At 39.0% G+C, this 13,125-nt stretch overlaps 1 protein-coding gene across 1 annotated transcript in view; it reads right to left on the reverse strand.

Moving 5' to 3' along the window:
• Positions 1 to 13,125, reverse strand: part of afg2a (AAA ATPase AFG2A) — a 195,670-nt gene that overhangs the window by 147,343 nt on the left and 35,202 nt on the right. The window contains exon 11 of the mRNA XM_088344838.1: positions 8,334 to 8,488. Within this exon, the coding sequence (XP_088200964.1) occupies positions 8,334 to 8,488 (155 nt within the window). The remainder of the gene's footprint in view (positions 1 to 8,333; positions 8,489 to 13,125) is intronic.

The raw sequence follows: 13,125 nt of genomic DNA on the forward strand, positions 1-13,125 counted from the left end.
CGCCACATACTCTAAATAGCCAGAAATTTACGGACGGCACAAAGCGAGGGAGTTGGGGAGAGCAACGGACGGAAGATGTCGAGGGAGGAGAGGATGAGAGATATAGGCCGGAAAGCCAAAATGCTTGTTTAGACAGCTGGGATTGAAAGAAATAATGTCGTAAAAGCAGACGTAGCAATGAATGGTAACAACCGTGGCACAATATTGAAAAAAAGGGCAATAATAAATACCATGGAAGAAGAAGCACATTTAACAGGGGTCACAAACTCAATTGTCATGGGGTCCGCTGGAGCTAGGGTCTGGCTGAAGTTGGGCTATATAAAGCTTTCCACAAACAAAGCTCTAATATAAAAGGGCCCAATTTTCTTAAATATAATTGATGCGATTCTTTACACAAAATAAGTTGTAATAATAAAAAGCAATAAGAACAGAAGGAAAAAAATAATAAAAGGGAAAGGAAAAAAAGGAAATTAAAGAAAAAGGAAAAACAGAAGAAAAAGGTAGAAGGAACTTGAAAGAAATAGAAAAAGAACATCAAAAAGCATCAAAAAGGAAGAATAGAATAATAAAAGAATCCGGGCAAAATAATAAAACAAGCAAGTAAAAAAAGAAAAAGGGATAAAAAAAGAAAAGAAGTAAGACAAAAGAAAAGAAAACCACATAAACAAGGCAGGTTTTTGGCTATTGGAGGTTCCTGTAGCAGCAAAATGGTGGCCAATCATGTCAGTTCACTCTCAATGAGAGTCATGTTATGTAAAATGAATACAAATTTCTCCACTGACAAGTATTTAAAAAATGCATGTTTACATAATGGTTAGCATATTTTCCTTAATAATTTCAAGGAATGGTTTAATTTTATTTATAATTATATTTAATTGTTTAACTATATCTAACATTTGGAGGGACTTTTAACTTTTGTATTAACGCAGGGGCCTCAAACATTCACCCCGCGGGCCATAGGCAGTCCGTGGGCTGTGATTTTGCGAACCCTGTTGTAAAAAAATAAATTTAAAAAAAAAGGAAAAAAAATCACAATTTTTTTGCTGTAATGCCAATGTTATGGAAATATAACTCCTCGGGTTGAACGTCATCAACACAGTCCCTTTTGTCACCTACTAAGAGAGTAAAGGCATCTCCTGTGTCACCAGGTTGCTCGATGCCTTTACGATGCAAAGCTAGCGTGAGTTACTCGGCAAAACTCGAGGCGTCAAGCTACAATTAATCGCCAGGCCCTTTAGTCACAATTGTGCAATTACAATGTGGACGCTTTGATTCACACCTAAACCACGCGTTTGAGGTTGTTGTTTTGTTTTTAGTTTGGAAGCCTGCTTATTATCTTTTACTGTTGTTTTCCAAACTATAAAACAAGATCTGGAGTTTATGAGTCAGAATGAAAGCGTCTTTGGAGATAACACGATATGTTTTCTATTTGTGTGGGACGAATTCCTTAAGAACAGTACCGTATATGCTCGCATATAAGCCAAATTTAGAACTATAAATGAGAAAACTGAAAGCGGGTCGGCTTTTATGCGCATAAACAAAAATTAACACAAGGTGGCCACCCAATTGACCACGGTCGTGTCGTGTCCTCGTGAACTCCTCTCCCCCAATCTGTTTTTCCTGTTCAATTGGCAGAGTCTTTATTGTATTGGAAAGGGATCACATCTCATTTTATTCTAATTCAGTGTGTTGTATAGCCGATTTAATTATGGGTCCTAAGAAAGTTATTTATAAGGATAAGTGGAAACGGTGACAATGATAATCGAGTTAAGTGAGTAAATGATAGTAAAATACAAAGATGTTGTACAAGTGTCTGCAATCAAAGTGATACTTGAAAATAAAGTAAACTGTTTCAAATTAATGATTCTATACTCAATACCGGTATCAAAATATTTGTTCCCCCACATTTGAATACTTATTGTTGTTTAGATACATGTTTTATTGATATTTTGGGTTTTTCTTTTAGTACGCAGCTATTTTCAAACAGTTTTACAGGGTTATATTTGATGCTTGTGCGAGAGTATATATGATATACTGTTTACTTAACATAAAATGTTCTGAGCACCAGATTAACAGCTTTAAAGAGTTGTCAGTTCCCGTTATGGCAATTAAAAGAATACAAAAATAAAATATCTATTAATGACTACTAGCCGAGCTGAGCAAGTGTGAGGGCCACAGATGACCAACCTTCAAGCACCTCTAATGCTATTGCGGCTAGCCTCACTTATGTAAACAGTGTATTGGCGGCTAAAACCTAGTTTAACTCAGCAGGTCATAATGCCAAAAAATGACTGCAAGTCACCTGCCACTAATGCTAATGCGGCCATTGTTGCTAATGTGGCCAGAGTATTCTCAGCTAGCATCCCCAATGATAGCAGCTAGTGACTGGCTGCTAGTGGAACACAGCAAGGCCGCTGGCCATAAATAACCCCAACTCTGATACTATCATCCGTAATGCGGACAGTATATAAGTGGCTAGCGTCCCTAAAAATGATTAATGACTAGTATAGCTCAGGAGGTCCAAAAGCCAAAAATGACTATAGGTCAACTGCCTCTGATGCTAATGCAGCTAGCGTCAAAATGCAGGCATTGTATTTCGTGACTAGCGACGGCGTTAGCGTCAGAAAACTGGTGGGAAGGCCATGATTTACTTGAGGTAACAAGCCTAGGATGACTAATACAGCTAACAAATAAGCATTTAGTATTGCTCAGCCGAGGCAAACTATGTAAATCCGGTGCCTGTTACTATGGCTAGGCCAGTGTTGGCAAATTTAGCGACTAGAATCGCTCAGAAGATGGGAATGCAGTAAAAGACTGGAGCTAATGCTAATGTTGCCAGAGTAGCTAATGAAGCAGAATATTATAGTCTAACATCGCTAAAGATAGCAATTCGGGTCACTCAGTTCAAAGTGTTGTATTCCTTGTCCTGCCTTTTGCGTTTATCTTTCAGGAACACTTAGTTTTCTCAATTCTCTCACATTTGTCTCTGGTACTGTAACTACAGTTAGTATGTATAAAACATTATACATTTTTAAATAGTAATTATAAAATCTAACACATTTTTGTATGTTTATTATAAATGAAATTATTATTTTAAAAAATTATCTCCGTGGCCTTGGGGGGTGTGGCGCCTGCCTGAGACTGGGAGGTTGTGGTTCAAGCCTCGGCCGAGTCATACCTAAGACTTACAACATTGGTACTCATTGCCTCCCTGCTTGGCCTTCGGCATTAGGGTTTGGAATTGGGGGGTTTGGTCACCTAATGAATCCCAACACATCAGTTGGGTTAAGCGAGGGGGCTGGGAATCCCCTCCTCTGTATCAATCTCTCAGAAAGAGTCAGAAATGTTAATGTGTTCTTGACTCTAGCCACCTCCCACTAAGGGGATACTGCTACGGTATATGATATATATATATATATATATATATATAACGAATGAAAAAAAGCTACATTCATTTAAATACAGGTACCAGGTATCGGTAACGGTACTGATATTGTTAACAAACAAAAGCGTTTTTTTTATATGTTTTTGCGTTCTGCATTCGTATATATATACTGGACTGTCTCAGAAAATTAGAATATTGTGATAAAGTTCTTTATTTTCTGTAATGCAATTAAAAAAACAAAAATGTCATACATTCTGGATTCATTACACATCAACTGAACTATTTCAAGCCTTTTATTATTTGAATATTGCTGATTTTAGCTTACAGCTGAAAAAAACTCAAAAATCCTATCTCAAAATATTAGAATACTTCCTCAGACCAAGTAAAAAAAATAATTTTATAACAGCAAAACTAAATCAAACATTTGAAAATGTCCATTGATGCACTCAGTACTTGGTTGGGAATCCTTTTGCACGGATTACTGCATCAATCCGGCGTGGCATGGAGGCAATCAGCCTGTGGCATTGCTGAGGTGTTATTGATGCCCAGGATGCTTCGATAGCGGCCTTCAGCTCATTTGCATTTGTAGGTCTGGTGTCTTTCATCTTCCTCTTAACTATACCCCACAAATTCTCGATGGGGTTCAGGTCAGGGGAATTGGCAGGCCAATCAAGGACAGTGATGCCATGGTCAATGCACCAGTTACTGGTGGTTTTGGCACTGTGAGCAGGTGCCAGATCATGCTGGAAAATGAAATACTCATCTCCATAGAGCTTTTCAGCAGATGGAAGCATGTAGTGCTCTAAAATCTCTTGGTACACAGTTGCATTTACTCTGGACTTGATGAAACACAGTGGACCAACACCAGCAGCTGACATGGCTCCCCAAACTATTGCTGACTGTGGGAACTTCACACTGGATTTCAAGCAACTTGGATTTTGCTCTTCTCCAGCCTTTCTCCAGACTCTGGCGCCTTGACTTCCAAATGAAATGCAAAACTTGCTTTCGTCTGAAAAGAGGACTTTGGACCACTCTGCAACTGTCCAGTGCTTCTTCTCCATAGCCCAAGTCAGACGCTTCTTCCGTTGTCTTGAGTTTAGAAGTGGCTTGACCATGGGAATACGGCTATTGTAGCCCATTTCCCGGACACGTCTGTGAACTGTGGCTTTTGATACCTGGACTCCAGCTTCAGCCCACTGTCTTTGAAGCTCCCTCAAATTCTGGAAGCGGCTCTTCTTCACAATTTTGTTAAGGCTGCGGTCATCTCTCTTGGTTGTGCAGCGTTTCCGGCCACATTTTTCCCTTCCAACAGACTTTTTGTGGATATGCTTTGAAACTGCACTCTGTGAACAGCCTGCTCTTTGAGAAATTTCTTTTTGTGTCTTACCCTCCTGATGGAGGGTATCAATGAGGGTCCTCTGGACAGCAGTCAGATCAGCAGTCTTCCCCATACTTGTGATTTAGTTTACTGAACCAAGCTGAGTGTTTTTAAGGCTCAGGAAACCCTCGCAAGGTGTTTCGAGTTAATTAGATGATTCAGGTGATTAGTTGAATAGCCTACTTGTATACTTTTTCATGATATTCTAATATTTTGAGATAGGATTTTTGAGTTTTCTTAAGCTGTAAGCCAAATTCAGCAATATTAAAATAATAAAAGGCTTGAAATAGTTCAGTTGATGTGTAATGAATCCAGAATGTATGACATTTTTGTTTTTTTAATTGCATTACAGAAAATAAAGAACTTTATCACAATATTCTGAGACAGTCCAGTATATAAATATATATATATATATATATATATATATATATATATATATATATATATATACATAAAATGTTTATTATATCACTGGTGTTCTAGTGGTAAGAATTCGTCACTCTCACCGCCATGATTCTCGTTGCATTCAATGTTTTGTGATCAGGATCATATTATCAAAATCGATCATTGGACAATTACGCTAATAATGTACCTTAAAACCTTGTGTAAAACATGAGCCCAAATTTTGAGTTACTTTTAGGTAAAAAAACCACAAACAAATGTGGTGTATGAAATATAATCGCTGTGTGCTGACATAACTGTTAAAGCTCGTGGAAAGAAACTCGTAAATGCTAAACTGGGGACGCTTAGAGAATATGTCGACTGTTATGAGCAAACCAAACGCGGCATTTTGCCGTCCTTGATGGTGATGATGTCGTTGAATCTTTCACAAATTACAGAGACGGACAAGATGAGGTCACTTGTCGTAAATGAGTACAAAAACTTTAAAAAAAAATATTGACATCCAAACGGGGAGGGGCAGTCTACAGCGGATTCTGCGTACGTGATTGGTGAGAGGCCTTCCGAGGAACTCGAGGCACGCATTCATCCGGCCGCCGCTGGAAGTTTCTTATATAAAAGGGATTAGAAACAAATGTTTGCACTCATGTGGATATAATCAAGTCCGGGGCTCAGTGGCTAGCCTTTCAGCTGAGCTGCCAAGGAGGCGTGCCTCAGGGTGAACAGGGGGGGTTACTTTCCACTTCCAGGAACTTGCCGCAAGGAGCGAATGTGGATGGATGTGTACGGTGTGGCAAAGGAGATAGGACGGACATATCATCCTGATTTTTTTTTATTTTATTGTTGGCAAGAACGTTAGCGAACCCATCTGCATTGAATTACCAACCCAGGATGATTTTAACCTTCTTCCTGTCCATTATGTCCTACACATGCAATGTCAAAACATCCTGCATCTTGCCACTGTCCTCCTCCTCCCCCCTTCCTTCTTTTGAGGGGAGGTTATTTACACTCCGGCTAACTTTTTAAGTAAAGGCATTTGAGAGTGAAAAAAGGAGGTCAAGCTACTCTGTGTGTGATTTAAGGTCGTCTTGTGGTGCTGAGTATCAATTATGCTCTCAGATTTGATGGATTAATTCAAGTGGTTGAGCGAGAACAACAAAGCGGTGCGGTCGGTTTTGTTCTATGAAAACCAGCTAGTCAAATAAATGCACCTTTTTGAGTCTTATTGCTTATTTAGCGTGGAGACTATTTGTTTAAATAGTTCAAGTAATTCGTATAGGAGCGCCAGAATTAGCATGGCCTTCAGGAATGGCAGCATTAGCATCAGCAAGGGCAACATGAAGCCCAATAGCCTAATTCTTGTTTCACAGGCACAATGTTAATCAGAGTGTTGGGGGGGAGGGATGGAGATAGAGATAGAGATAGATAGATAGATAGATAGATACTTTATTCATCCCCGCAGGGAAATTCACACTAAGGAACATAGAGATAAATAATTACTACATTACTATACTATATTAATATATTGGTCACATTCTAAGGCACACAGGATTATAAATTGCATCCTAAAAACAATAGTCTTTTGAAAAAAAACAAAAAGTTTTCATAAAGAGTTTTACTACCATATTAACGGGCACGTACAAATACTGTATGCTATTCCATCTTATCCATCGTATATTTTGTTACATAGTGCCCACCTTCAAATTCCTGGAAGGTTTGAGGTTTTTAGGTGCGCCTTATAATCAGGAAAATATAGTATAACAATTTTAATTTTTTTCAGAAAACTCTTTTTGAAGCCATTTTTCTTTCACACTCATAATTATGTAAGTGAGAAATGTGTTTAGAAACCCAGCCCACAGGTAGACAACTTTCACAATCTGCAAATCTTGCAACAACACTTTGTTACCTTGGACTGTATGCATCATATATAAGTAAGATATTATATATAATTCAAGTTATTTTATACAACATTCTCATAAACCTTTACAAAAAAAAACATTTCATTTTTATACCCAATAGGATCCTATTATACCATCTAAATCACAGGTGTCAAACAGGCGGCCCGCGGGCCAGATCAGGCTCGCTAGGGGGTTGAATCCGGCCCGCGAGACAACGCTGAGGAAAGCACAAGAGAAAAATGAGCTGCAGGTTGAAATATGTCAACTTGATGTTGCCAAAGCCAGGTGCCTCTCATAAAGAGACTGTACTTGTATTTATTTCTCTCTCTCTCTCTCTGCCTCTCTCCCTTTCTTTTCCACCTCTTTTCTCCCACTCTGTCTCTGTCTCTTTCACTCTCTGTGTCTCTCTTTTTCTCTTCCTTTGTCTCTCTCTGTGTATTTTAACCTCTTTTGCTCTAACTTCCTTTTTTTCCTTTTCTCTCTTTTATCTTTCTTTCTTCATACCCTTTGCGCTTTCTTTTATCTTTTCTCTCCTTCTGTCTTTCTATTTCTCTTTGGATTTCTTTCTTCCTCTCTCTTTTTCCCCCTCTCTCACGACTTCCCTTCCTCTTTCTCTTACTTCTTTATTTCTTTTTCTTTCTCTTTAATCTACTAGTCCGACCCCCAAAAGAATGTTTGTTCTATCGTGTGGCCCCCGGGTTGAAATTAGTTTGACACCTCTGATCTAAATGGTTCAAAATAATGTTTTTTTATATTTGGGATACAGGGTTTAAGAGACCGTGTGTATTATTTAGCACCTCCTTGTGGCAAAAATGCTTTACGGTGATGGTCAGGGGTGTTTGTCAATTAATCTATCATTTTACAAATATGGTAGTATTAGAAATGAACGCATATAAATACTGTATGCGTTTCCAATGTTGTCCACGTATATAAGATGTACTGACATACATTCTTGTCAAATTGGGGTTTTTAGGTGGGCGCCTTATTGTCCAAAAACACAGTACTCATAGGTTTTATTTTACATAACTTGAGCCTGACATAAATTGTCAGCCATCTTGCTCCTATAGATACTCAATAACCATAAACCTCACGAAAGGCTGGGCAAAAATTATGAAAAAAAAGTACGGTTTGATCGCTTTGAGTTTTCATAGTCCTTGAATTCTGTGGCACTTGTTTTCAGTTGCACCACAGAATAGAGCAACATCTAGTGGCCAAATAATACAAACTGTCCCTTTAAAAAGGGCTAAAATCGGACTTTCTGTGCTTCCGGTACCTTTGGCACATCAACGGCGACCTCCCTCATGGCACTGGGCTTCACCACAGACAAGGCCCACTGAAGGTCGGCAATTGTGACCTTCACTTTTCCCGTCAGCTGCTGATCTGACGGATTGTCGCAAGCTCCGATCGCTCGTCTCAGTGCGTTCAAACCTGGGGAAAATATTTTACAATCAGGTTGTGTTATACAGCAAAGAAGAAATGGCTTTCAGATATCAGGATATATTTCAAATTCACGGTAAAGTAACATGTTTGTAACTTTATTTGACCCCATCTCAAAGTTTTAAAATCAAATCAAATCATTTGTATAGCCCTTAATCACAAAGAGTATCAAAGGGCTTCACAGTCCACAGATTATTGTAAACCACAGACTATTACGACACCATCCCTTGATCTACAACCTACATGAGGGCAAATAATACACAGATATTGTCAACATAAAATATAGGTTATTCATATGCTATAGAATAGAAGTGTGTTTTAAGCTTATATTAAAACATTTCCACTGAGGTTGCAGATCGGAAGAGCATTCCACAGCACCAGGGCCCGAATGGAGAACGCTCTTGAACCTGCGGATCTTTTCTTGGCTCTTGAGATCACTAGTACACCAGCATTTCCAGAGCGAAGGCTCCCTTCTATGCGGCAGCGTGTTGGGGAGGCAGCGTCATGAAGAAGGATGCCTCTCGTCTCAATAAACTGGCGAGGAAAGCGAGCTCTCTTGTGGGAACAGAGCTGGACAGTCTGACAACAGTAGCTGAGAGACGGGCACTACAGCCTTATATCCAGGGCGGCAGTAGCTCAGTAGGTAGAGCGCTCGTCTTGGGATCAAGGTATCCCAGTTCGAATCCCGGCTTGTCCGTGTTATATGTCGAAGTGTCCTTGGGTAAGACACTGAACCCCTAACCCCCAATAAGCATGTATTTATTTAATTAGCGTCTTACATGGCTGCAATACAAGGCTGCTATTGGGAAATGTGAAGCACACCGTAAAGCGCTTTGGGAAGTCGTTGACTTGAAAAACGCTATATAAATGCAGATCATTTCATTTCATTTCATAGGAGGAAATTAAATCTGAAAGTCCTATGAGACTGTTGTGGCAAGCGCCCTCTTCTATGCAGCAGCGTGTTGGGGAGGCAGCGTCATGAAGAAGGATGCCTCTCGTCTCAATAAACTGGCGAGGAAAGCGAGCTCTGTTGTGGGCACAGAGCTGGACAGCCTGACAACAGTAGCTGAGAGACGGGCACTGAGGCTCTTTAACTCCACCCGGCGGAGTAAAGGCCCACATTAAACCAAACCCCCTACATTGCATATTACCGTATTTTTATTGCAGTGTGTATTTTATGTAGCACTATTTAAATACTTTATACAACACGCTTCAGTGGGTATTAGCACGTCTCACATTGGGTATTTGTATATTGTATTCCTTTTGCTTTATTATTGTATTGTTCTCAGCGCAGGGATGCTGCTGGAAATGTGAATTTCCCTGCGGGGATAATAAAGTATCTATCTATCTATCTGAAAGATAAGAGGGAGAAAATCCATGCATGATTTTGTATACTACCAACAGAACCTTAGAATCACATCTTAAGCTGACAGGGAGCCAATGCAGGTTAGCTACAATCGGAGATTTATATATATATATATATATATATATATATATATATATATATTAAAGGGACCTATTTAGTGCCTAGTGCTACAAAAAACTTTTCAGTAAAAAAAAAAAAAAAAAAAAAAACATTGGTCGAGAAATTTGTATTTCTTTTACATAGTGGAATCCCTACCTAAGCTTGCCGCCATGTTTTTCTGGCATCTTACTGCTATGCTGTGCTCTGTGACACTGGTTTTACTTCACATGAAATACAGCGCCCTCTAGTAGTCAAGTTGTACAACCTGGGGCTTTAAGTTCAAGACCTGAAGCACAGCATTCGGAATGAGCTGCAGCTGTTTATTGCTCTTTTGAGGAACTCCAATCGGAAGACCACTAAAACCCTTCAATTTAGATGTTTTTTTTCCCTCCTTGTTAGGAGGATGTTTTTGTATTCGACTTGACGGAACTGCTGAAAGAAAATGTGGTTGTGAGTGACTTTAAAATGTGAATTCTGTACAAATACGGATAGGAACATGGTTTCCTTTGAACACAGTGGGACATTTGAATTTGTCAAAGTAAGAGCAGCGGTGAGGAAGCCAGACTTGTTTACGATGCCTTGACTCGAGAAGTTCCGTCCCGGCTCCGACTTTTAATCCGACTTAAACTGGAAGCTTTCGATGCGACCGTACACGCCGAGGACTAATTCCTCTCCTTTTTTACATGATCGGAAAGAGTGTGAGGTTGAATAGCAGACATGGGCGTTAAAGCCAGAAGGAGACGGGCAAAACATCCACGTGTCACTATAAAAACTCGGCCTTTGTTGGCCCCACAAAAGAAGTCACGGGAAGGCTTAAGGAGATGCTTGCCGGGCGACGAGCGAGTTCCTGCGTACAAAGCGGAAGAGGTCGGGGATAAAGCGTATTTACATTGCCTAGAAAAAGTATTGGCCCTAATAGAACTTTTTGAACTGTTTCAGGCTTCAAACTTATAGACAAAAAACTCAAACTATTTTTTGAGAATCAACAACATGTGGGACACAATCATGAAAAGAAACTAAATGTATTCATCATTTTGTATTGCGATAAAAAATTGATAAGTAGATGTTGCAAAAATATTGTCCCCGTTTTGAGTTTATACAACCTCCTTTTGTTGCGATCACAGCCAGAAGTTTTTTTGGGTATGTCATGGAGTTTTACACATCTTGAAACAGAAATATTTTCTTTTTTTTCTAAACAGAACTGCTCAAGTTCCATAAACATTTGATGGTGCACAGCATTTTTAACATTGTTTAACAAATGCTCAGGGGTCGAGAACCTATAGCTCACAAGCCATACATGGCTCTTTTCATATGGCTCGGAAATATAATAGAATTTGCTCAACTACGTAATGCATTTGAATATGCAGAGCCGAATGTCCCCTCTGCAAAGCAGAGTCAACGCTGACATTCAGGAGGGTTAGGTCCTGTAAGTATAGGGCACAATTTTGACTGGTTTATAGTCAAGGTGTCACGTTAACAAACCGTTTTGTCTGTAAACTTCTAAATGATCCTTTATATGGAAGCTTATTCTACAACCTGTGTTCATTTTTGAAAGATTTTAGGAACAAAACCGAGAAAAATAAACTTTGAACAACCAAAAGCTCCAGCAAAGCACCTAGAGGAATTTGATTGGATGAGTGATAGAAATGGCGTACGTACTACTTCTCCTCACCCAGCGCCGTCTGCATTGTCAGTAAATATAATAGTTTCCTTGTTCGCAGTATTTTGTGACAATTTTACAAAAGGAACTTTGCTCTCATCTTGTTTTGAAATCATTTTTTGGACAAAAACGGCTGTCAAAATGAGCCTTAACATTCTTAAATAAATGAGGGAGGAAGAAAGTTTTAGGTGGTATATTGATATTGATATGGAACACAGGCTCTGGCTTATCATTTGATAGATTTTATCAAATCAACTCATCAAACATCACACAGTGAAATAAAACGTGCTAAACAATTAGCTTTTGTCTGGAGAGCAAGTTGTTTCAGTGTCTTAAAATATATGGTATGGCTCTCTCCCACAAATATATATATATATATATATATATATATATATATATATATTGGCTTCTAAGGCTCTTTGGGTCAAAAAAGAACCGTGCTCTATAAGATTGAAGTTTAGACTTTGGATTGTCCATTCTAACACCCTTGCATTGTTAGTTTTGAACCATTTCATTGTAGATTTTGTTTTATGTTTAGGGGTTTTATCCTGTTGGAATGGGATCTTGCGCCCCATTCTCGGGTCTTCTGCAGACTCAGAGAATTTCTGCCAGATTTGCCCTGTATATAACTTCTTCAATCTTCCCAAGATCTTCCCAGTCTCTGCTGAAGAAAAGCACCCCAAGAGCATGATGCTGCCACAACCATGTTTGACAGTTGAGAAGGTGTTTTCAGGGTGATTTGCAATGTTTTTCTCACACCAAACGTGACTCTTTGCATTTAGTCCAAAAACTTCAATTTTGGTCTCATTTGACCAAAGCACCTTGTTTCACTTGTTATTTGTGTCTCCGTGTGGCTTCTTGCAAAAGCCAAACAGGCATTTTCATGGTATCATTTCAGAAAAGGATTTCTTCTTGCCACTCTTCCATAAAGGGCTGTACGACTAATACAGACGCTGCCCGATTTACAAATGAGGTTCCGGACGATCGTAAATTGAATTTGTTCGTAAGTTGCTTCAGTGCTATATTTAGTATGTTTAACGTTTATATAAGTATGTTTAAGGCTTGCATAAGTAACCTGTATTGTTTTGGACTAAAAAAATAAACATTTCATGAGCGGTCCCCTCAATTGTCAATTGATGTAATAACTATCTATCGTGCACCTGGGCCATACACAACTTTCTTAGACGAATTTGCTGAACTTTTGTCTGAACTAGTAACCTATGCAGACAAAATTATAATTATGGGAGACTTTAACATTCACATGAACTCCCCACACAGTTCACTTACTATTGCGTTTAGTTCTCTAATTGATGCATTTGGTTTTACTCAACTGGTTGACTTGCCAACCCATAAAAATGGGAACACGCTAGACTTGATTCTGACTCGAGGAGTTTTAACCTCAAACATTATGGTGCTACCGTGTACTACTGTTATCTCTGATCATTATTTAGTGACATTTGAGGTGCTAACTAAATGTAGAGTTAATAAAGCTGAGGGATTTAG

Source organism: Urocampus carinirostris, chromosome 9, assembly GCF_059441175.1.
Source record: "Urocampus carinirostris isolate Australia breed hairy pipefish chromosome 9, RoL_Ucar_1.0, whole genome shotgun sequence".
In the NCBI taxonomy this organism is placed as follows: Eukaryota; Metazoa; Chordata; class Actinopteri; order Syngnathiformes; family Syngnathidae; genus Urocampus; species Urocampus carinirostris.